This window comes from Rousettus aegyptiacus, unplaced genomic scaffold, assembly GCF_014176215.1.
Source record: "Rousettus aegyptiacus isolate mRouAeg1 unplaced genomic scaffold, mRouAeg1.p scaffold_m13_p_3, whole genome shotgun sequence".
NCBI lineage: Eukaryota > Metazoa > Chordata > Mammalia > Chiroptera > Pteropodidae > Rousettus > Rousettus aegyptiacus.
Window position 1 is genome coordinate 4,799,535 of NW_023416306.1, and position 21,978 is coordinate 4,821,512.

Consider the following 21,978-nt stretch of genomic DNA (forward strand, 5'->3'; position numbering starts at 1 on the left):
ATTAACCATAAACCAACACAAGAGATTTTATAGGAGTGACAGAAATATTCCACGGCTGGATTGTGGTGGCAGTTGCACAACTCAGTAAATTTACTAACAATCAAAAAATGGTATACTTAAAATGGGTGAATTTTATGGTGTGTAAACTATACCTCAATGAAGTTATTTTAAAAAGGTAAGGAACCAAGAGAAAGATCAAAAGAGAAGAAATTTGAAAAGATTGAGAAAACCAGAAGAATGATGAAAAATGTAGCAAGGGATAAGAAAAGGGAAAAACAAAATCACTTATTTCTCATTAAAAAAAAAAAAATAAAGAATTCAAAGAGAGAAGTTATACGTGTGGAGATGGGCAGAATTACCCCCCGATTAATGGTTATAGAAGTTGGGTAACAGCTACAGTGGGCTTCATTATACGATTCTGCCTACTTTGGTATATATTTGAAATTCTTCATGATAAAAAGTTTTTTAAAAAGATCAAGGTATATTTCTGGTACTCAGTGACCTTTACATGTTATTCTTACCAGTCTGGCTCTATAACCTGATCAAGTCTGCTACTTCTCTCAGTCTCAAACAAAACAATCTAATGTTACTGCTCAGAGAGGCTGCATTCAGGTGATTTCCACTTCCTTGAGCAAGAAGTTAGGATTTACTTTGAGAAAAGAAACAATTACAATATTGATTATGGAATGGCACTTACGGAATAGTACTTAAAAAACATGTTACAAAAATGAACAACATTAAGTAACTTAGCACAATAGAAACTGATCAACTGATTTATACTGTTCATTTGCTTCCACCACTGAGGTTAGTATACTTTTGAATCTATACCAATATTGTTGGTATTTACATAATGATGCAACTTGACATTTTAATTCCAGACATTTACAAAGAGCACTAAACTGGGGGAAAAGAGACACAGTCCGGTGTGTCCTACTATTAGCTTTGTCTCCAATTTATAAATTATATGAAATTAGTTGTATTACTTAATCTAAGACTCAGGATTCTAAAGTATACAATTAAAGAATTTTAAAGATCACGAGTTTTGAACTTGGAGTCATAAGCCTGGGGACTGAGGCTTACAGATAAGCTTCGGCAGAATTATAAAGCCCTAAAAATTCGGAGAAAGTTTTGTCTACATTTCACCTGCACTTTTCAGGGGAGAGATTCTGTAGCTTTCAGCAGATTCTCGAAGGGAGTCACCTAGCTCCCTGAGGTCGAGAACCATTTCAATTGAGATAATTTTTATTTACAAACAACTGACACCCAGAAGCATGGTGCGTGGGTCTGGCCGTGTATTTTAATGCAGATTCCGTATTCTTTAAACTCTATGTTCACAAAATATAATGTTTCATGTTTTGTTAGAGTAATATGTTTTAATAAGACAAACTTTCTAAAATCCCACTTCTTAGAAAACTGTGCACTATGAAAATAATGTACAAGGCTTTGGGTCGTAACGATTCATTTTTCTATTCTCCAGATATATTAACCTGCTGAATCTCCTGGAGGCACGTTTTAGCTTTGGGTGACTTTTAGTCGTGAGTTATAAAGCAAGATCCAAGGGCTTATTCCAGGGCTATCATAAATCTCTTCCCTAGACAAACAATGACAGGAGCGAGGGATAAAAACACAGGCCATCTTACTAGAAACATATTTTTAACGCTGGTTTTAAATTCTGGTCATGTATTTCAAGCGAGATTTGAAATTCCTCCTGGAGGTTCCCACTTCGGTCAGCCTAGAGAGCCGAAACTGAGGCAGACGTTCCGTGTATCTTCAAACTGCCCAGGCACAAGGGGATGGAAGAACGGAGACGGCGGATAAGCGAGGTCGGGGACAGAAGTTGGAGGTGAGAAGGGAGGAGGAAGAGCAGGTTATTATAAGCGTGGGACCGGGGGAAGCCGGCCGGGATTGCAGGCGCGGCCCCCGAGTCACTGTGGTTTCGCTGCAGTTCAGCCCCTTCTCCTGTGTCAGCGAGAACATTCCTGCCCCTTCCAGATGGCGCAAGGACCCCCGCCATTCCCACGGGTCCCGACAGAACCCTCTCACGGAGAGGCCGCGTCCCAGAACAAGGGCTGGGGACAATCACTCAGAGGTTACTCTCTCCCCTAGTCCAAAGTGGCCCGCAGCCCCGGGGGGCGGCCTCGTCCTCCGGCCCCCCGGCCCGGTCCGGCCCGAGCCGGCCTTACCTTGAGCGCCAGGTGGTGGACGCGGCCCAGGCCGGGCTCGGCCAGCAGCTGCAGCAGCCCCAGCAGCGGAAGCAGCCGGAGGCCCGCGACCAGCCGAGGACAGTGGGAGCCCGCAGGGGCGACAGGCGCCGGGGCGGCCATGTTTGTTCCAGCATCACCAGCTGCTTCCTCTGCTGCCCACTTCCGGGTTTAAAGGGCAGCGGCTGCCGGAAGAGCTTGGAAAGCGTGGGCTCGGCGGATGGCGGAACGGTACCTGTGGCGCTTTCCCTGGAGTTCGCGGCGGGAAAAATGTCGCCGAGGGGCCGAAGGGGGCCCCCGAGGAGCTCTTCGGTTGGCTTCCCCTGTTCGGACTTTCGGTTTAGCCAGGAGAGATGTAATCCCCAGTGGGGGGCGGGAACTCTGTGTCTGTTGTCATGGGAACAGTGGCTGGGCCGGACCAGGACGGGCCACACCTACTCCCCGCCGAGCTTTGAAAGCGACCCTGGGCCTGCGGGGCCGCGATCGCGGGCAGACCCTGGCCCTCCGCGGCTGGGGACGTGTTGTACTCGTACAGCACAGTGCCTGGCCGATTCCACAAGCAACGTTGACTAGATGGAAAACATCGGGTTCCTGGCTTGTCATAGGTCCCTTCATTTTCTTTTTCTTTCTTTCTTTTTTTTTTTTTTTTTTTTTTTGGAGGCACTTCACACTGAAATGCTTGCAGTGATAACGATTGATCCCTTATCAGGCACTTGGTTAGGCTTTTTATGTGCACTATTGCATTTAATCCTTGAAACAATCTAATGAGGTATGGGTAGGTATTATCCCCACTTTACAGGTAAGCAATCCGAGGTTCTGAGAAATTGAGTCATTTGTTCCAGGTTGAGCTGGGAATCACGTGGCAGCTTTTAACCTCTATATTGCTATATTGACTCATGCTGTTTCATCCGACCTCTAGAGTCAGAGTCTCAACGTTTTTCTCCTAATTCTGTGTGGTAACTTTCTTTGCTTCTAATCTGTGAGATTTATGGGGAGGTTTTTTTAATGGAAGAATTCAGCAGTTGGTTCCCTTTTCTCACCATTTTTTATCAAGGAGTAGACTAGCCAGATTTATTTAGCTTTTAGATTCTTTTTTAGTTTGCCACACAATTAATGCATGCTCTTTGTGTGAAATCTTTTAAGCAAAAGAGAAAAAACACCAGGAACCCCAATACTGAGTGACTATCAGGATAGTAGTGTGTTTTATGACAGAATCAGATTCTTGAAGTTTTTAGCTGCAACTAGGAACTGAAGCTAAAAGGGTGGAGGAAAGGGAAGGTCCTAGATCTTTTAGCTGTTTACAATCTTAGTAAACATCATGAAACTATGAATCTCTCCCTTGAATAAAAAACCAGTAATGTACAAGTTCTGTCACACCCTCTGCAAGGACAAAAGTAGGGCACTAAGGTGGCACCAGGAAGATAGAAAGGCAGCGCTTAATAGGTGGTGAAGATTATCCCATCTTTCTCCAACCTCTGATTTTATTTTATGGGTCCACGCAGCAGGATAACAGTTAAGTTTATATGAGTGATTAAATTTGTCAAGAATCCTGCTAAGTACTTTCTAATATACATTATCTCATGTAACATCACAAAAATCTTATAAGGCATTTATTTTGAATCCTTTTTAAAGATGAGACTTGGTTAGATTAATTTATTCAATGGCCCAGATGGAACTCTCATTCAGGACCCACCCACAAAGCCCAGCACTTAATCTCTATCCTGCATTGCTGTGAAAAACTTATTTGCATATTAGACGGGAAGGGTCCTTAGATAACAGATGTGAAAATAAATCCAAGGAACTTAAGTGACTTACTCAAGTTCACACAGCTAGTGGGGGAATTTGCTCCAAGCGTCTTCAGAACCAGGACTGGAACCTCATCTGCTTCAGACTTGAATCTGTGCTCCTTGCACTATATAGCATACATAGCTTCCTAATTATCATTTTAATTTTTCAAAAAATTAAAAGTCCAGAGTCTGAGTAACTCATGTGTTATCAAAAGAAATGCTAGCAAAATTTCCAGAAAGCATTTAAAAAATCAGCCACTTGAAAGAACATAGTAGGAATATAAAATAAATGATACTTTTAGCTATCAAGAGGTAGTATCAAAGGCAGTTAACTGCTTTTGATTTCGGTATGAAACTGGTTGTTAAAGGGAAGAGTGATATTTAAGTGTAGTTTCACTTTTAAATACAGTTTACTTTTTAAAGTGATGTACTGTACTTGAGAATCTCGGTTTACATTTGAATGTTACATAGTTTTCTGAAAACTGAGAATGCTCAGGAAGCTTCTTAATTTAATTTAAATAACTTAATAGTGATCAAACATTTAAATGGTTTATAAAATAGAACACTTGTCTTGTAGTTTCTGGAAAACAATTTTATAAGGGCTTAAAGCTGAGTTCTTATTCTTTGCTTCTTTTCACTTGGGCATTATGTGACCTTCACAGGGTCATATACCAATGGCCATCTGTCCAGAGGTTTAGAAGGAATATCTTCCTTCAGGTATTTGGGAACTACATTGTGCATGCAGTCTTTAGTTTGGAATTTAGAAAAATAAGAAAGGGTACACTAATTACAGAGAGTTAAAGTGAAGTATATTTTAGACAGTTACTTCTCAAATTCTGTGAAATCTGCTATTGGCAATTACACTCAGGCACGTGCTTTTAGAGTTTCAAGAGGTTATTTGCATACTCACGATACTGTAGCTGAAAACAAACATGCTGAGTAACAGAACAAGTTATGCCTGTTTCCCTGGCAACATGTTCGAAGGCACATTAAATGTAAGGTACTGACTGAAAAGGAGGGTCTGGAAGCTGATCTCCTAAACCTGGTTTTTAGCCATATTCTCTTAGTCAAGTGCATTTATTTATTTTTTCTATTTCCTCGAACTTTGCAGGATCCACTAAATGTTGCTACTAGCAGCAGAATGTGTAGTTTGGACCTAGTGTGATTAATAATATTTGGCATTAGTTAGAAATTTCCAGAAGTCTTGTAAGTAATTAATAGTTTCATGTTTTCCAGTTGTAATAAGGTATAATTGCCCTGTGTTTTTCTTATCAAAAGAGTTGATATTTCGGACCAAAAACCTCTATAAAGACAATATAAGAAACTAGAGATCAGACTGGAGCCTGGCAGCACATTCAGATGTTAAATGTCACTTTCATTCTTTGACTAGAACCCTCATTTCTCGGGACATGGGGGAAGCCCACGGCGTCTTCTTGCAGAGTGATCTTCATGGAAAAGCTAGGCCTTGACGCATCTTGAATCATGTGGGTTGGAAAAAAACTTCACATTCACTTCTCCTATTATTGGTGGCACACTCAGCCACAGGACAACTGGTTTTTCCTGATTTTATGCACATCTTCATAGACCTTCAGGGGAATTCCATTATCAGGTGCAAAAATTGGTTTCAGTTTTAAGATTCTGTTCACCACGGAGTTCCTACTTTTATCCCACTCCAACTTTTCCCACTTGACTGCTTTCTTGGGTACTTAGTAAGTAGTTTGGATGCTGAATGAATGGGAAATTTTAAGCTGAAACTGATGGGAACTGTTTTAAAGGGGAGGGGGGAAATCCCAACAATTTCATTAGGAATGGTACTTCACCCATAGACAGCCTATCCATTGTAGTTCAGGCAAGCTGTGTTGCTGCATCAGAAGTGCTTAAAAGGATCGCTTTTCTTGATGCGATAAGTAAAAACGCTCCAGAAAACAGGGAAAGGGAACCAATACCTGTGACCTATGTGCTAAGCATTTTACATGTTTCCTTTGTTTTCCTCTCTGCAGTAACCTCTGAAATAAGTGGCATTGTTTCCATTTTATAGATGAAAAAACAGGATTAGAGAAGAAAAATAAGTCAACCTAAGCTCTACAGTTTTCTGTGCAGAGTCATCCAAATCTGGCCAACACCAAAGCCTGTGCCCTCCGCCAGCTTTCTCATTTCAGCCTCATGACAATCTGTGAGGTCCCTGTTTTACAAATGAGGAAACCGAGGCTCAGAGAATTTAGGTAACTTGCTGAAGGCCACACCCTGATAAGTAGTGGAACACTAGGATCCCAATTTAACAATTATAAAAACTACCTCTTTTAAAATAGATAAGATAAAGATGGAGCCAATTATACATCTCAGCCCCTGTATTAGATGTGTATTAATTGAAAGCACTATTAGAATTGCCAAAAAGCCCCGATAGAATTGTTTGCCTCTAACCACACAGCAACCTACAAAGGGTCTCTATTTGTCTAGACAGCTTATTTCAGTGCTAATGTCCATGCGATGAGACTATTCAGTGGAACTTTATATGGTCACCCACCAAAAACATAACTTTGCAAATAGGTGTTCTCTGAATGCTCCTGAAGTGAACAGGTATACGTAACCCAGACTGAATCCTAGGTAATTGCAGCATTTATGTTGACAGTGTTTAGAATATCTCTTGCGAACATTGACTCCTAAGTAGGTCAGGTCACAGTAATTTGATAATAGTGAGAATCCCTTGTCACTCCCTTTTACTACTAGAGAAACAGAATGGATTTCTACCTGAAAAAAAAAAAATACTCTGCTGTTTTAATTTTATCTCTTTATCTGCTGGTTTTTCTCTTTATTCCAAACCCTGTGTTTCCATTGCTTCCAGAGCAATCTTTATGTTTTAAAGATTCTGACACTTTCAAACCTTTTTCAGTTACCTTTAATGAAGTTAAAGCTGTCAGTGCTGTGGTATAATTAACCCGGTTTCAGCTAGTTCTGCTGCTGTGGCTTTTAATGGGTTCCTATAGCTATTTCCTGCTTGCTCATCTTAAAAGGTTTCATATTAGTGTGGTCTCTTTCTTCTGTCCCTTCCTCTTTTTCTCCTCTTCTTTAGGTCAGCAGGTGGTTTTCCTCCTGATTAGCATATTTTCACAAATGGTCACTGTTTCTGAGAAGCCTCCAAGAACTAACTCGGTAGAGATTAGATCACTGTATTTGGAAAATATATATATGTATATATATTTGAGCCTTGGCAGGAAAGGAAATCGAGGTGATTGCTGAGGCAGGGTCTTGTTAGAGAACTGGCTTTTCATTTACCATTTCCAGATAGCAAATTAAACTGTGCAGCACTGTTTGACTTTGTAACCCTCCAACTCACCCTGTCTGTTAATCTGCCTTGAGAGGTAGGTGGCTGGCCGTTTTGATTGTTATAGCTCTCAGAGTCTCTGGAGTAAGAGTTCCCAGCCCTGGAAACCCAGAGCAAAATATTTAAACATCCACACGAAAAAAGAGGGGGTTGGGGGGAAAGTGAAAAAAGACAGACCAAAACAGTTTTGACAGGGTAAATTTATCGTAACTGTCCAACAAAGGAAGTGGACCTGGAGGTTTGTGTGCAAGGGTTTTCAGCTCCACCCTTTCGTGATGGAAAATGAAAAACCGCTTGGGGTTGCTGGGGCGGGGGTAGCAGGTATTGGAGAAATGCATCATTGTGAGGTACTTTTAAAATGGGGCCCATTTTAGTAGTCCACGGTTACTTAGGAAAGTCAGTAGCACTGGAGGAGAAAAGGTCTACTGATTCAGAGGAAAGTTGGAACTCCAATTCTTTGCGGCTTGTCGGGAATATTTGCGTAGGCCTTTGAAATACACAGAGAGTATCTACTTAAAAATTGACTCTCAGTTTACCAACCATAGACCACGTAACAGTTGCTTATCTCGATCCTCGATCCTCGCCAGCACACGATGAGATGGGTACGTTATGACCTTGGTCTGGCAGGCCGGGGCTCTGAGATTCCAGAGAGATGGGGCCATTGTCCCAGGCCACCCAGCTAGTACGCGCGGGAGGCTGGGTTTGGAACCAAACACGTTGTCTGTGGACCCGGTTCCTTTGTTTATACCCGCTAAACGGCAACGTGATTTCCCGTCTGAGCGTATCTTGGCTGAACAAGTTGGAAATCACTGGGTGTGCGTCCCCTGGATTCCCTCCCCAGCCACTCGCAGCTGCTTGTCGCTTTTGGCCTCAACGTCCCTATCTGTACAGCGCACAGACGTCACCGTACCAGGCCCCGCTCCACCGCGCAAGACTGCGGGACTCCTGGGCCTCCATCCAGGCTCCCGCGCGGGGCGAAGGCGCCCCCGGAGCGCACGCTGGCCGGCGTGAATGGCTGCCGGGGAAAAGTCCTGTCCTCAAGTCTGAAGAGGCGCTGGGCGCCGAGGAGCAACTCAGGCCTCGCAGGGCACGCACGGTCATGACAGGGCCAGCCCCGTTCCCCGGCGGGTGCTTGTCCTGAGAGCGGGCGGGGCGGCTGCTCATAAGTAATTTAAGAAATCGGAGGGGGAAGCCCTCCCGCCGCCTTCCGCAGCCTTCCGCGTGCGTCGGGACCCCCGCGCCCCGGGGGCGGGGCGGAGGGCGCCCGCCGGGGAGGGCGGGCCGGGGCGCGCGTGCGCGAGCTGTCAGGCCGGCCCCGCCCCCCGGCCCCGCCCCGCCCCGCCCCTCCCGGGCCCGCCCCGCCTTCTCCGGGTGCAGGGCGGGCGGACAGGCGGGCGCTGCGGCTGCGGCGGCTGCCGCTTCCTCGGGCCATCTTGCTGAGGAGCGACCCGGAGCGGGAGCAGTCGCGGAGACCCGAGGCGAGGAGCGGCGAGCCGGGGGAGGCGGCGGCTGCGCGGGCCCGGGCTTTCCTTGGCCGCCAGGATCCCGAGGGGCGAGCGGATCGCCGGGGAGGGGGACCGGAGAGCCGCGCCTGCCGCGCGGCGCGCCCCTTCCCGCCCCCTGCACCATGAGCTGGGGCACAGAGCTCTGGGTGAGTGAGGGGCTGGGGCTGCGGGGGAGGAGCCTGGCGCTCCGGGGCCGAGGGCGCGAGCCCGGCCGCCCCGGGGGACGCGAGGGCGCGCCAGTCGGGGTCCCAGCGGCCTGGCCGAGGCGGGGTCCGGGTGCCCCTTGTGGGCCTTGGCCTGAGCAGGACGTGCGAGCCGGATTGTCTCTTCAGAAGCGAGGGGAGCTGGTGTGGGTCCCCCCGGCGACCTGAGCGGGGAGCGCGGGTACAGGTCCGCCCGCGGCCTGAGCTGGGGGGGGGTGCGGATTTGCCCCCCCCCCCAGCGCCCCAAGGCCAGCGGCATGGGTTGGGAAGACCCTTAATCCCTCGGGGTGAGTAACCGCTGCGCCGCGCGGGTCGGCTCCCATGGGGGCGTGGAGGCCCTCGGGTTTGGGGGGCTGCGTTATTCCGTAGGGCGCCCTTTCCCGAGTTCCTCGGCCGCTCTCTCTGCGCGAAGGTGCAGGCGGACCCGGCGCTCCTCCAGGGGGCGCGGCGGCCTCGGCGGGCCTGGGTCCCAGATCTTGGGTTTGGGGGCGCAGGGGCGGGAAGTGGTGTGTTCCCTCTCGAGGCGAGGACTTTCGACCTGTGGCGGTTTGCGGCGCACTCGCAGTTCTTCAGAGGCGGCTCACATCCTGCATTTGAAGCGGGGGCTGCGGCATTTGGCCCGGAGGGGAAGCTAGCCGGAGTTAGGGGGAGATTTTGTGTTACCACCTTCGGGAAGAGGCTTTCGCCGGGTAATAACTCTCTTACTGCTTCGAGGAAACAGTTGAAAATGGGGGACGGTTGGCGGGGAGGGGCGCTCCACCCGTATCCTTAACTGGGGGGTGTGGTGGGCGAACCAGGAGCCTGGTGTCTGGAAGCCCACTGTCGCCGGACCGGGCGGGGCGAGCGGGGGACGCTGAGGCCGTGCACAGGCCATCATCCCCCGGCGGGGAGGCTGTGGCTTGTGGAATGGAGCTCGTTCCCCCGACTTCCTCTGCATTTCTGGGGAGACCACTGGACAAGGGTTGGGCAGTGCAGTGTCCGAACGGAGGAATGAATGAAATCTCAATTATTGCACTGAAATGTTCTCAAGATGAGACATTTCCCGTGATGAACTCGAAAAGTGCCTCCTTTTGGAATTCCATTCGTAAAGGGCGTGGAGGAGAAAGTGGGGTGGTGGTTGCTGTCCTAGCTGAGGCCCAGAAATCCGACGTCAAAATAAAACAAGGTTAGAGCAACTGTTGACGCCGAGCGCATCCTCCCTTAATTATTATTATTATTATTATTTTTGGCTTTGTTTTTGCATAACCATGTCTTAGGCTCAGAAGCAGCCACCGTTGTTAGTACCAAAATCCTGAAGGCAATAGCTCCCGTAAATTAAGATAATTCATTTAATAAACATCCTCTGTCTAAAGGAACCCAAGATGTTGGCTGATGTTTACAAATACTCATTTTAAAAATGAAATAGAAGATGGCTTTAAATATTCACACACCTAATTAGGCGGAATCTACCATTTTAAACATTGTATTTTCCTGCTCTACTCCCTTTAGTTCTTTTTGGCTTGTCTGGGAGTGGGGGGGGGGGAGGGCAACAGAAGTAATCTTTATCAAGAGAATAGAAATTTTGGCACAATTTTTTTCCCCCACTTGTTCAAAAAAGAGAAAGGGATTATGGGAGAAACTACAGTATATTTCTGAGTGAAACAGGTTGTGATTCAGGAGCCTGAGCGCCCTGGACGGCATTTCACAGTGGTACCGGGGGCCGTTATGGAGGGCGATCCCGAAGCGAGGAGGCAGCTGTGAGAAGGGAGATGGTAAACCAGGCCCGACTGCCCGCATTATTCTAGGCACTTTTGGGGGGTGGAGGGGTGGGAGGGAAGGCAAAGACAAGGAGTTGTTGGGACTGGAATAGATATGAATGATACGAAGTCTTGGGTTAGCTTCAAAGGAATTTGAGGTAGGTGGTAGTGGGCGGAGATGTCAATGAAACAAGTAAGTGGTCGTGACTGGGTCATTGTCACAGCTGGGTGGTGGGTTACAGGAGGCCTCATGACTGTTTTCTACCATATATGCTTGAATTTTTCTACAGTAAAAGTAACTGGAAAAGATTATTTTAAGGAAGAAGCCGTATTAACTACTTGAATTTTTGTCACTTGTTAAGTTTCGCTTTGCTAAAAATGAGTCACTTAGCAGTTGTATATGTGCACGTATAGGTCAGTGAAGTGGTTTTTGTTTTGTTTTGTTTTGTTTTAAAGCATTCCGCTAGAGTATTGGCCTTTGCCCCTGCGTGCTTGTAGTTCAGTGAAGGGAAAGGAATAAACACGTTATTTGCACTAAGTGCAAAAATCTGAGTTTTAAGGTGCAACACCAAGAAGTATGAGGGCAACAAACTGTCTATTTTCAGTTGCTTTGTTTTATTAGTATTTGAGTTTTTTAATGTATTTATTTTCTGAGGTTTTTTTTTTTTTTTTTTTTTTTTTTTTTTTTTGAGTAATGAAGAGTTCTGAAAAATAAACTCCAGTTCTCCAGTGGCGAGAGACTCAGTGAAGTGTGGTGTGTGGGGCAGTGTGGGGTTGCCCAGCACAGGGCAGTGATTGAGGGTTTTCCTTGAATGGTGGCTTTGGGGCCATGCACATGTGTAATGAGATAATGATGGGGCGCCCAAGCCTAGCTTGGCAGACTTATGCTTCTAGATAGAGGGAGATGGAGCTATGGCTTCAGTGGCGGTGAGTTATTTGTATCAGGCAGTTGCATCTTTTCTAGACCTTCACAAATACCATCAGGTGTACACACACTTTAGGACTTTCGTCAAAGCCTATATAGGCTTTTAAAAACTCTGGGTTTCTAATGTGCACTCTACATTGAAGGCTTACTCTTAAGCCACATCCTGCTTTGAAGAGGGAATAAAACCTTTTTCTCTCTTCCTTTTCTTTCTCTTTTAATGCCCGCATAGGAGTAAACGTTCATATCCTAGGAAATTTTTAGAACTCATGAAATGGCAGGAAGTTTTGCAACTATAAAAATGGACTCAAAACCCATCATTTGTAATAACTTTACTGGGTAGTTTGTATTTAAACTGGGACTTTCTATTTTGTATCAGAAGGGCACAACAAAGTGTAAATGGCTGGTTTAAAGTGATTAGGTTATAATAAAATTGTTTCAACTCTTCATAACATTGTCTTTTAATCAATTTTTAAGTTTTTTCTTGAACAACTACTATGTGCAAGACATCGATCTGAATCTAAGCCACATTATGTACATTGAAAAAGATCTAGTTGTTTCAGTAGGTCTTAACTCTAGCCTGCAACATCAGAGTCAAAAGAGATTTACAAAAGAGATTAAGAACCAAATGGATCCACTCAAGACTTTGTTTGAAAGGTGATGATAAAAGGATAAGTAGGTTGCACTGACTTGTTGAAATTGTGACTGGTCGTGGGAGAAATGGCAAAGCAAGAGTTTCTTACATTTGAATGTTTTTTTCTTACCTACTAATCAGAAAGAAGTGACGAGTTATTGAAGTCATCAGTTCAACTTTTTATTATTAGCTTGATCATTAATGGGAAGTGTGAATAAATCCTTTGAAAATTTTAGCTTTCCTCATAATCTACTCTTTGCAGTTAACAAATTGCTCGGGGACGGAATCTACTTTTGTCTCCTAGTATCCTCTCTGTCGTCCTTATTTCTTTACTTCACTGCTAATAAGAAACAGAGGAGCCAAAAATACCGAAAGCAAGAAAGTCAACAGAGAGACCTGAATAATAGATGCTGGTTAACATACTAAGAAGCCATCTGTGTTGACTGTACATAATTTTTCTTCGATTAGAATTGACATTCAATATATTATATTAGTTTCGTGTGCATAATTTTTTTAACGTGTGCTTTTCGGAGAATGCCAGGCATACGATGTGCATTCATCAGTGTGTTGACTGTCGGGCCACTGATTGCGATACGCACTTTTAAAAGACAACGTGAAAGACTTCTCTCCCAACGCTGTGGGAACGATGCCTGACTCATAGTAGGAGTTTGATAAATATTTACTGAATAAGCGAATGAATCCTTTTTTCTCCTTTTTGTTTTAGCATTTGCTTTTTAATCTTATTATTATTATTATTTTATGCCGACAGCACCTGGTCTTCCTAGGTGGTCTCCCATCCAAGTACTAACCAGGCCCGACCCCGCTTAGCTTCTGACATCAGATGAGGTCGGGCACGTTCAGGATGGCGTGGCCGTAGGCTGCTTTTTTTTTTTTTTTTAAGTAATAGTTTTGACACCTTTCTGCACTTTGGCAGTTGTGAACATTTTTTGAAAATAATTCTAAGTACCTTTTTCTTTAATAGACTTTAGTTTTCAGGGCAGTTTTATTTTCACAATGAAGTTGAGCAAAGTGTCTCTGTGGGAACGGAGATTCCCCACAGACTCCGGCCCACAAATACACAATCTAGGCTTCTTTATTGCTCGAAGATGGATTTCTTCTGTTACTCATGCTGCTTACGCCGGATGTGTGTATGTGTGTGTTCACATAAGAACACTTGATGATGTGTTAAAATTTTAAACTAGGCAATACCGATGCTTTTTTAATCTTGAAGTAATTGACTATGAATAGTTCCAAGTTTCAGAGAATTACATCTTATTACCCCTTACTGCAAAATACTAAATGGAAGGCAGCGGTAACAGCAGCTCGTAGCTGTCTACCGCCCATTATCCTTAACCCTTCGGGGATTTCTGTTTGGGATAAACATAGCAAGACCAGCAGAGGAGACATTTCCTCCTGGAAATATGGTGACGAAAGCAGACCCGCCTTGGAAGAGAAGGCTAAATCACATTTAATTCTGTCATCACTCGCTCGCCTGTTGAAACAGGCTTGGCACAGTCTCTTCTGGTTAGTAAATATTCAACAAAACCAGGGAGGTCTGGCAATTTTGTGGCTGATATTTACATATTAGCTCGTCGCCTTCACTTTATAAGTCGGGTCTAATGCTGAACGTTTGCGTCCGCGGCGTCTGTGGTAGGCAAAACTGTATTTCAAGCTCCGTAAGGGAGTTCTGTAAGTGTCCGTGTTCCCTGTGTGACCACATTAGAGCCCTTGCTTTACGTTCGTGTGACCTGGAAGGCGCTGCTTTGAAGGACTAGTCAAGTGTCACCCACTTCCCAGCTAAAGCTAACACTGTGTTTCCTGCAAGTATTACTCACACTCGTTTTGTCAACGCCACCCACATTTAAAAATAAGGCTTTATTTTGACACTTAAAAATCGCAAGCTCCCAAGACTACTTGCATGCCCTGGGAAATTAATCTAATTAGACTTTAGACTGTGGGTGTGCAGTCATCTGGAATTAGTGTTTATAATGAAATATTTGTTTCAGTAGTGTTTACTCACAGTCACTTGAGCCTAGCGATGTGTCCAGTTAAAAACTTTAAAAATCATAAAGGGCTAAATATGTATATTACAGAGTAAATTAAAAGTGTATGAGTTTTTAGTAGTAATTGATTATAGTCTTCCAGTTGGGACCAACTTTTAACTCGTTAACCTCATCTGATTTGTAAATTCTCTGCTAAATTTATGTAAAGTTTAATAGCCTCCGTGGTTTAATGCTAGGAACAGATTTGAACTGCCACCACCACCAACAACAAAAAAGATAAAACTTCTAGTTTCTTATAGCAAAAGTTATAATTCCTGTTAACTTTTAAACTATAATTTAGAGCATTATCATTCAAGTAATTAGAATGAGTTTTATTTTTAAATAAGAATTAGTTCTTAGACTAATATCTGTGGTTTTAGTGAGTACGGTCCAGCAGGAGCAGTTTCCTTTCTACCTTATACTTTCCAACTCTCTTTATGGGTTGTAAAAATAGAAATAGCTTATAATTACGTAAACTCTATAGTTTTTGTAATATTTTCATGTGCACCGTGCCCTGTTGCCTGAAACACTGTCGAATAACTGTCATGGACATTGCTGGTTATCAAGCTCATCATGTCCCAGGTGCTGTGCAAAGTTATCCCATCCATCATCTTATTTAGTCTTCACAAGGATCCAGTGAGGTAAGTACCACTCACCGCCAGCATCGGAGAAGAAGATTCAAAGATGGAGTTAGGAGCGCTCAGTTTGATTGACACATAACACCTGCGAATAGAAAAGGAAGTAAATGAGGTTAGGCCTACGGAGTCGTCAGACCACAGTGCAGCCTGACAGTCTCCACCAGACCAGCAAGGAGCCCCAGAGCAACGATTACCTTTCAAGGAGTCTCATGTTGGACTTTGTACCTCTGCCTTGCTCATTCACTAGTCAAGGAGTGTGTGACATTGGCCACCGTCTTGCTCAGTACTTGGTGGGGGGCTGCTACAAGAAGACCATGACCTTGGCTCGAAAGATGAGGCAGATCCTAAAGGAGGCTGTCTGCTAACCACATTCCTTTTATAAGAGAGGAAATTGAAGCTCAGAAGGGTAAAATAACTTGCCCAAGTTCACAGAGTAGAAAGTAAAGATTCAGTCTCAGATTTTGGTGACTCTCAAGCCTGCCTCCTCATCTTTTTAAAGTTAGTACATTCAAAAATTATTATTATTATTTCAATCTTTTATTATAGAAAATTTCCCAACATACTTAGAAAAAATAAAATCATGAGCCCCTCTGTCCTCACCTCCCGGCTTCCAGATCACCAGTGTTTGGACATTCTTGGTTCGTGTTTGCCCCCACATGGTTTTAATTTAGAGCCCACGGGCTTCTCCGCCTCACATTGAAATGCGACTCTGCTACCCCGTTTTCCTGGAGAAGCATGTGTGGAATCGAAACTCTCCCCCCATCTTTTAAAATATGAAAACAGGAGAGAACCAACTTGTTAAGTGCCTGATGCACCTTTATTGGGGAACTTAAATGCATCCTTTCCTAACCTGACAAGGACCCTGTGAGTTTAATCCATAGATGAGTCTCAGAGAGCTGAAGTTACTTACCAGACTCACCAGAACAGTGGGTGCTAGTGCTAGAATTTAAATATAGTTTCCCCCCCACCCCCGACACTAAACAAATGGAGTTTGTTTCAAACGGCATCTTCTGTCTTTGTAGCTCGCAATCCCTTCTCTCCCCATCACTTACTCGTTTCCCCTCACCCATGCAGGCCAAACGTTTGATATTCCTCATAGTGAGACTCATTGAGAATCAGTGACTCACGGCGCCAAGGGCCGCAGACACAGCAGAAACTATTATGAATGAAGCTTGTATTCTAGTAGGTGTTCCGTGTGTGTCTAGTGATCACTCATCCTTTTAAATCAAAGGTGTTTTTTTTCTTTCCTAATTTAAAGAAATCAAAGTGTTACATAGTAAGTGGTATCCCATTTCTGATTCCATGTCTAGCAAAAGCATGTCTTGGTGAAAAGTTTTTTTGTTTTTGTTTTTAATTTATTGTGCCTACAGCACCGGGTCTTCCTAGGTGGTCTCCCATCCAAGTACTAACCGGGCCCGACCCTGCTTAGCTTCCGAGATCAGAAGGGATCCGGCTTGTTCAGGGTGACATGGCCTGAAAAGTATTTTTAAATTAAATTGAGAAGAAAGAAGATGTTGCTATTGACCACTTTGCGGGTGCTCAGGCTGCCATATGCAGGCCTTCCTAAGTTTTGGTTCTTGAGGAATATGAAACTAGACTTCTCCCCTCCTCTCTCCAGTGGAAGAATGGAAGCTCTTCCCGCTCAGACTTGTACCAAAGCTGAGAGTGTGTTGCTGACGTGCATTAAAACACCTGATGGGTTCTTGGGAGAAATGGCATGGGTGGTCCCCCGTGAGTGAGACCCAGGAGGGCTCAGCCCCGCCCCTCTACTTGCCTGATCTAACATTCGTTTGTGCTGAGCAGGGCCTCACACCTCTTCCTCATTTTGCCGACCTGTAAAGTGGTGCGCGGATGCGTGCCTTCCTCTTCACCAGAGGCAGAAAGATAAGTGCTTATTTGCAAAGTGCCTTGAGACCGTAGGATGAGGCGATGGGTCGGTACAAATGAGTCTAGTCATGGGGAGGATTAAAGGGAAAAAACCCTGTTCCTCGGGAGCAAATTGCAGAAGTCTGCTGCGAGCAGGACTCGTGAAAAATGAGCAATTCACTGTCTTAGCCTTTTAGTTTCCACAGTGAAGTCTTTGTTCTTTGATTGAAAATTCTGTTTACGTGTTAATAAAATGAAATAACCTAATAGTAGGAAAATGCCTGGAAATCTTTGCTTTGGAAAGGAACTCTGGATTCGAGATCCTTTAAAAAATAAAATAAAATAAAATACATTGCAAAACACTAATCATACTAATTTTTAGCAATATGCTTGGGTTTGCATAAAATATAATTTTAATGTTATTCTTCAGGAATAAGTAGTTCTCTTTGACTATTATTACCACTTTTTAAAAAAGTTATGCTCAGTCTTTGGTCATGCCACCCTGAACAAGCCCTCTTCCCGTCTGATCTCGGAAGCTGAGCAGGGTTGGGCCTGGTTAGTACTTGGATGGGAGACCACCTAGGAAGACCGGATGCTGTAGGCATAAAAAAAATAAAAAAATAAGGGATTGTAAGCTGGCAAGGTCCTTGCAATCTGTGAGGCAACTAAGGGTTGCATCGCCTAAAAAAAAAAGTTCTATTCAAATCATATTATTTCCCCTCCAAAAACTGGATATTTGCTGCCTAAAACATGTAACGGGTTATTCTACATATTAGTTTAATTCAAGATGGATTCTTCTTTAGCAAAGGAAACTAAAAAGTTTAAAAATATTTGCATTAGGATCGATATATACGTATGGAAATACTTGTCAATGTTTGGACAAAGAAATTTAAATTTCATGAGTGTATACGTGTATGTAAAATATATTTTTCACTATGACACTGAATTTTTAAATTAAAATTTTACTTATTTTTAACAATAAGTTATCTTTTTACATTGTTCAATTTTCAAAGGATACTGAGGTGTATCCCTGTCACCCTAGGATAAATTAATTCTCAGTTTTCATTACCGATTTCGGCAAGCGGATCGGTGATGTTGGTGGCAAATAATTTTGATTTTAGTATACAAAAGAAGAAACCAAATGAAAAGTTAAAGTTATATCACTCAAGAGATGCAGACATGAGTATAATTGAGACTTCTATATATTGTGCACAGTGTCTATTTCTGGAGCATCTACTAAGTGCCAACACATGGTCCTTGTCCTCAAGTAGCTTACAGGTCTAGTCGGGGCTCAGAAATGTGGGCAAGAAATTAATAAACAGTGTGACAAAGATCAAGGTAGGGTGACTATGTGGAAAAATGCATTCATTTGGACTGAAGTGGCAACGCTGTGGAATCCTGACTGCCCAGTAAGTCATACAGGTGGCGGGGGATGTGAGGTTGGGAGAGTCACCTGACAGAGCCCTCTAGGAAGAGGGAGTAAATGCTGAGTCCAAAAGCCCAGAGCTGTAAGAGGATACAGGGCGGGAGACTGAGCAGCGCCTAAAGAGGAGCCTGAAGAGGTAGACCAGCTGAAAGCCATGCGGGGACTGTGGCCTCACCCTGAGGGCGTGCAAGATACCCTTGAGCTGCTGGAAGCAGATGGCTGTGGGCCAGTGTTCCATCTCCTTGCTGGGCTGTCGTGCTTGGCTGATTGGATTAACCCCGTGGGCTGAGTAGAGAGCACCCTCCTCCCCCGCTGCTCCAACATTTTTACATGAGTGGAATTTGGTTCAAGTGAACAGCTAGAGAGCCTCACATGCCTAAAGAAGACTCAGCAGTGAGTGGTGAGCCAGGGGATTGGGAGGCCGAGGCCAATTCATGGCTTTGGCTTGTGGATTAAATAGCCTATCAGCTTTAGGTCCTTCTTTTTTTCAGCAGTTGGACACAGAACCAAAATCTACAGTCACTTCTTTCTTGCCCTCTCTTTGTTTCGGCTCAGGTGACACAACTTTGGTAGATTCACCAAGGTCTGCACCTCAGCTCTTTAAAGCTAACAGCCTGGGTATTTTCAGTATGCCTGGAGGCGACTCACACTAACCAAATTCCCCAGACTGATGAACGAACCAGAAGGCAGATTTTAAATTTATAATGAGAACTATTTCCATAAGGAGACGAGCTCTTCATAGTCGCCGATCTGCACATTTTCTCCCTGTAGGCTAATCTATGCGGAAAGCTAAATTCTGTGCAAAGTTTCTTGGAGAGCATGAAATCAAAATGGATTGTATGAATTTAATGGCTTGTGACACTGAGCCATGGAAGCCCACGGCATCCGTCACTTCCAGAGGGATAGATCTATATTAAGGCTAGAATAGACTCTATTTTATAGGTGCTATGTAGATCATTCCTAACCTAGTCATTCTTTAGACAAGTGATAGGGGAATTAGTTATGTTTAGACCTTTTTCATTCTAGTTCTATTCAATCTCTGTTTAATTCTATCTCTATTCTTGCATTCCTGAGATTATATGCAGGTACCCAGATGGGATGTTGGGCGGCTTTCACTTCACTTCCAGCCTTTCCCAAACTCGCAAGTCTGACCATCTGTAATTTTTAAAGCTCTCCAAGGTAATTCTCATGTGGCTTAAGTGAACATTGCCTAACACATTGGTCGTTTCTCATGCATTCTTAATTTTTGCTCATTTTTATTCTTTAGAACAAATTTAGAATCCAGGAATATTTTGGAGCTGCTCCTTTATTTTGCCAGCCATTCACAAACATCACCTGAGACTGAGAACTGAAGGCTTAGGGTTGATGATGAGAAGTGAAGTATAAGCCTGGATATTTTGCAAGATGCCGAGTAGACATCTAAGTATCTAATATTTAGTAGTTAAGTATATGCAGCTGGAGCCCCAAGAACAGGTCCAAGCTGTTTGGGTCTGTTCGAGTTTGATCGCCCCATGTAAGTTCGGGTAATCAGAAAAGCTAGAATTAAAAGGGCAAAATTCTAAGCTCTTGGTATGGTGATATTCCTTCGAGCACTCTTATTTAACTTTAGAACTCTTGTCAGTTAGTGAAACTGTCACATGTTGCCCTTTTGGACAGTGGCTGTGTGCTCTCTGCTGAACTATTTACCTTACTGAGAATCACTATGTGAAAGCCGTTTTAGATTGGCAGTGGTGTAAACTATTAAGAATTGATTGGTTTTGTAAATTGTTCTAAGAGCATAGTAAACAGATCTCGAAGCTTCGAAATGCTTAGAAGTAAAACTAATGTGCCAATTCATAAATGAAAAAAAAAAATCAATGGGCCATGGATGGGCATTTGGTTTTTGGTAACAATCAGAAATTAATGTCACACATGCGTGATTTAATAGTTTTTTTGCACATGGTCAAATAGTTTCTAATCTGCTTCTTTGAAAACTGCCTGTGTGCCTGTTCTGACATTTGGAAATTAATAAAGAATTTTAGAATCGTTCAATTCCTGCCGTTGACTGAGATCTCTGTCGTATCCGATAGTGTTTAATTTTTTCTTTATATTTCTGTGAGATAGCTTAAAATTGGTAGTACTAGATCGCCAGATACATCAGATGTGGGGGGAGCGGGGACTCCATGTGTGTGACAGACTCTATTTTGCAGAAAACGGCCTCAACCATTTCTCCTATTCCGCATGCTCTTTCAACGTGACCTCGAGACGCCTCCCACTCCTCCCACTGGGGGCTGGAAGAGGGAGGGCTTCTGTTTCTTCCCCTTGAACCTCAGCAGATCTCCGTGACTGCTTGGACGAACAGAATGCAGTTAAGCAGCACCCTAGGATTTCCAAGGCGGGACAGTAACTATGGCACGCACCCTGCTGTTTTGGGGTGCTGACTCGTAGAACCCAGCGCCATAGTGTTTGGAAGCCCAAGCAGCCCACATAGACCATCCAGACAAGCCAACTGTAGCCGTTCCAGCCGACAGTCGCCTGATTGAGGGCCTGGCTAACAGTCATAATCAGCTGCCAGCCATATGACTGAAAGGCTTCCAGATGATTCTAGCTCCCTGCAGTCCCCCACAGCCTTTAAGCCTTTCCAGGTGGGGCCGAGACATGTTGTGTGTGTCAGATTGCTGACCCATGATACAGTGGTTCTTTCCCAGTGAGCTTTGGGGGTGATTGGTCAGACAGTAATAACCGGGACAACAGCCTTGGATGTCATAGGAGATAGGCATAACACTACCCCTATTCGGTCATTAAAGAATAGCACTATACGAATCCTTTTATTCTAGGCCGAAAATAAAATAAGATCCCTTTCTCTTCGAAGCGATCCCTTAGAGTATGCAATTGGAAAGTTGAGGAACATTCAAGAAGTTTTTATACTTATTTTCTCCAAAGATGGTGGACTAGGACACTGAGAAGCTCTGCCATGAAGACGTATAGGAAAAAACGAACTCCTTAAACTACGTGTATTTTATGGTTCTCATCACAAGATCATATACCTTGACTATGGGGATTCTGTATAAAATCTCAAGGGTTTTTACATTATTGTCATAATAGTCTTTGACCCACAGAAGAGGACATGTCATTGTAATTCCCTTTCGGAAGAAATGCTTTGGCCAGTGTTTTCCCCTAGAATTGATCTCCTCTTCTTTGAAATGTAAGCCATGCTGATTCGCTTCAGAAGTGTTGTTTGAGACATACCAAATAAAATGCGAGATTTTTTCTAGCTTTAATTGTGAAATGCAATCCATATTCTGGGGGCAATGAATCTGCCCGATTAACGCTAAGCATGTATATCTAGTTGTCTCTCTACTACGCATTCGCTCTCTCCGTCCTCGCCCTGTGAACGAAGCCCTTGGGCTAGATTGTCTCCAATGGCTGCTTATTTGAAAATCCTTTTATTTTATTTTTATAATATGTCTACGATTTAGTCAGTATATCATCCCATTCAAGAGTCTGGAGCCGGACTGCTTGGTTCACAGCCTGAAACGAACTAGCCGAGTAATTGGGGGCAAGTCTTCTAACCTCAGTCCCTTCATCTATGAAATGGGGATAATAATAGTGGCTTCATTACGGGGTTATTGAGAATAGTAAATGAGTTAATGAATGCTTAGAGCAGTGCGTGTCTGACGCAATGAGCTAGATGCACATCGGCCGTCATTATTCATC

At 43.9% G+C, this 21,978-nt stretch overlaps 2 protein-coding genes and 3 pseudogenes across 15 annotated transcripts in view; 2 read left to right on the forward strand and 3 right to left on the reverse strand.

Annotated features, from left to right (window-relative positions):
• The window catches only part of GPR107 (G protein-coupled receptor 107), a 61,795-nt gene extending 59,256 nt beyond the window's left edge, over positions 1-2,539 (reverse strand). Inside the window, exon 1 of the mRNA XM_016133830.2 lies at positions 2,184-2,539. Within this exon, the coding sequence (XP_015989316.1) occupies positions 2,184-2,324 (141 nt within the window). The 5' untranslated portion in view covers positions 2,325-2,539. The remainder of the gene's footprint in view (positions 1-2,183) is intronic.
• A 6,164-nt stretch (positions 2,540-8,703) lies between these two features.
• FNBP1 (formin binding protein 1) overlaps positions 8,704-21,978 on the forward strand; it is a 108,716-nt gene continuing 95,441 nt past the window's right edge. For 5 of the 14 annotated variants that reach the window (XM_036218086.1, XM_036218091.1, XM_016133820.2 and 2 more), the window contains exon 1: positions 8,706-8,961. In XM_036218086.1, the coding sequence (XP_036073979.1) occupies positions 8,938-8,961 (24 nt within the window). In that variant the 5' untranslated portion in view covers positions 8,706-8,937. Of the gene's footprint in view, positions 8,962-21,978 lie in introns of all 14 variants that reach the window. The other 9 variants (XM_036218084.1, XM_036218085.1, XM_036218088.1 and 6 more) reach the window with 3 other exon arrangements.
• LOC118601261 lies at positions 13,071-13,189 on the reverse strand (annotated as a pseudogene).
• LOC118600458 lies at positions 16,353-16,470 on the reverse strand (annotated as a pseudogene).
• On the forward strand, positions 17,341-17,460 carry LOC118600846 (annotated as a pseudogene).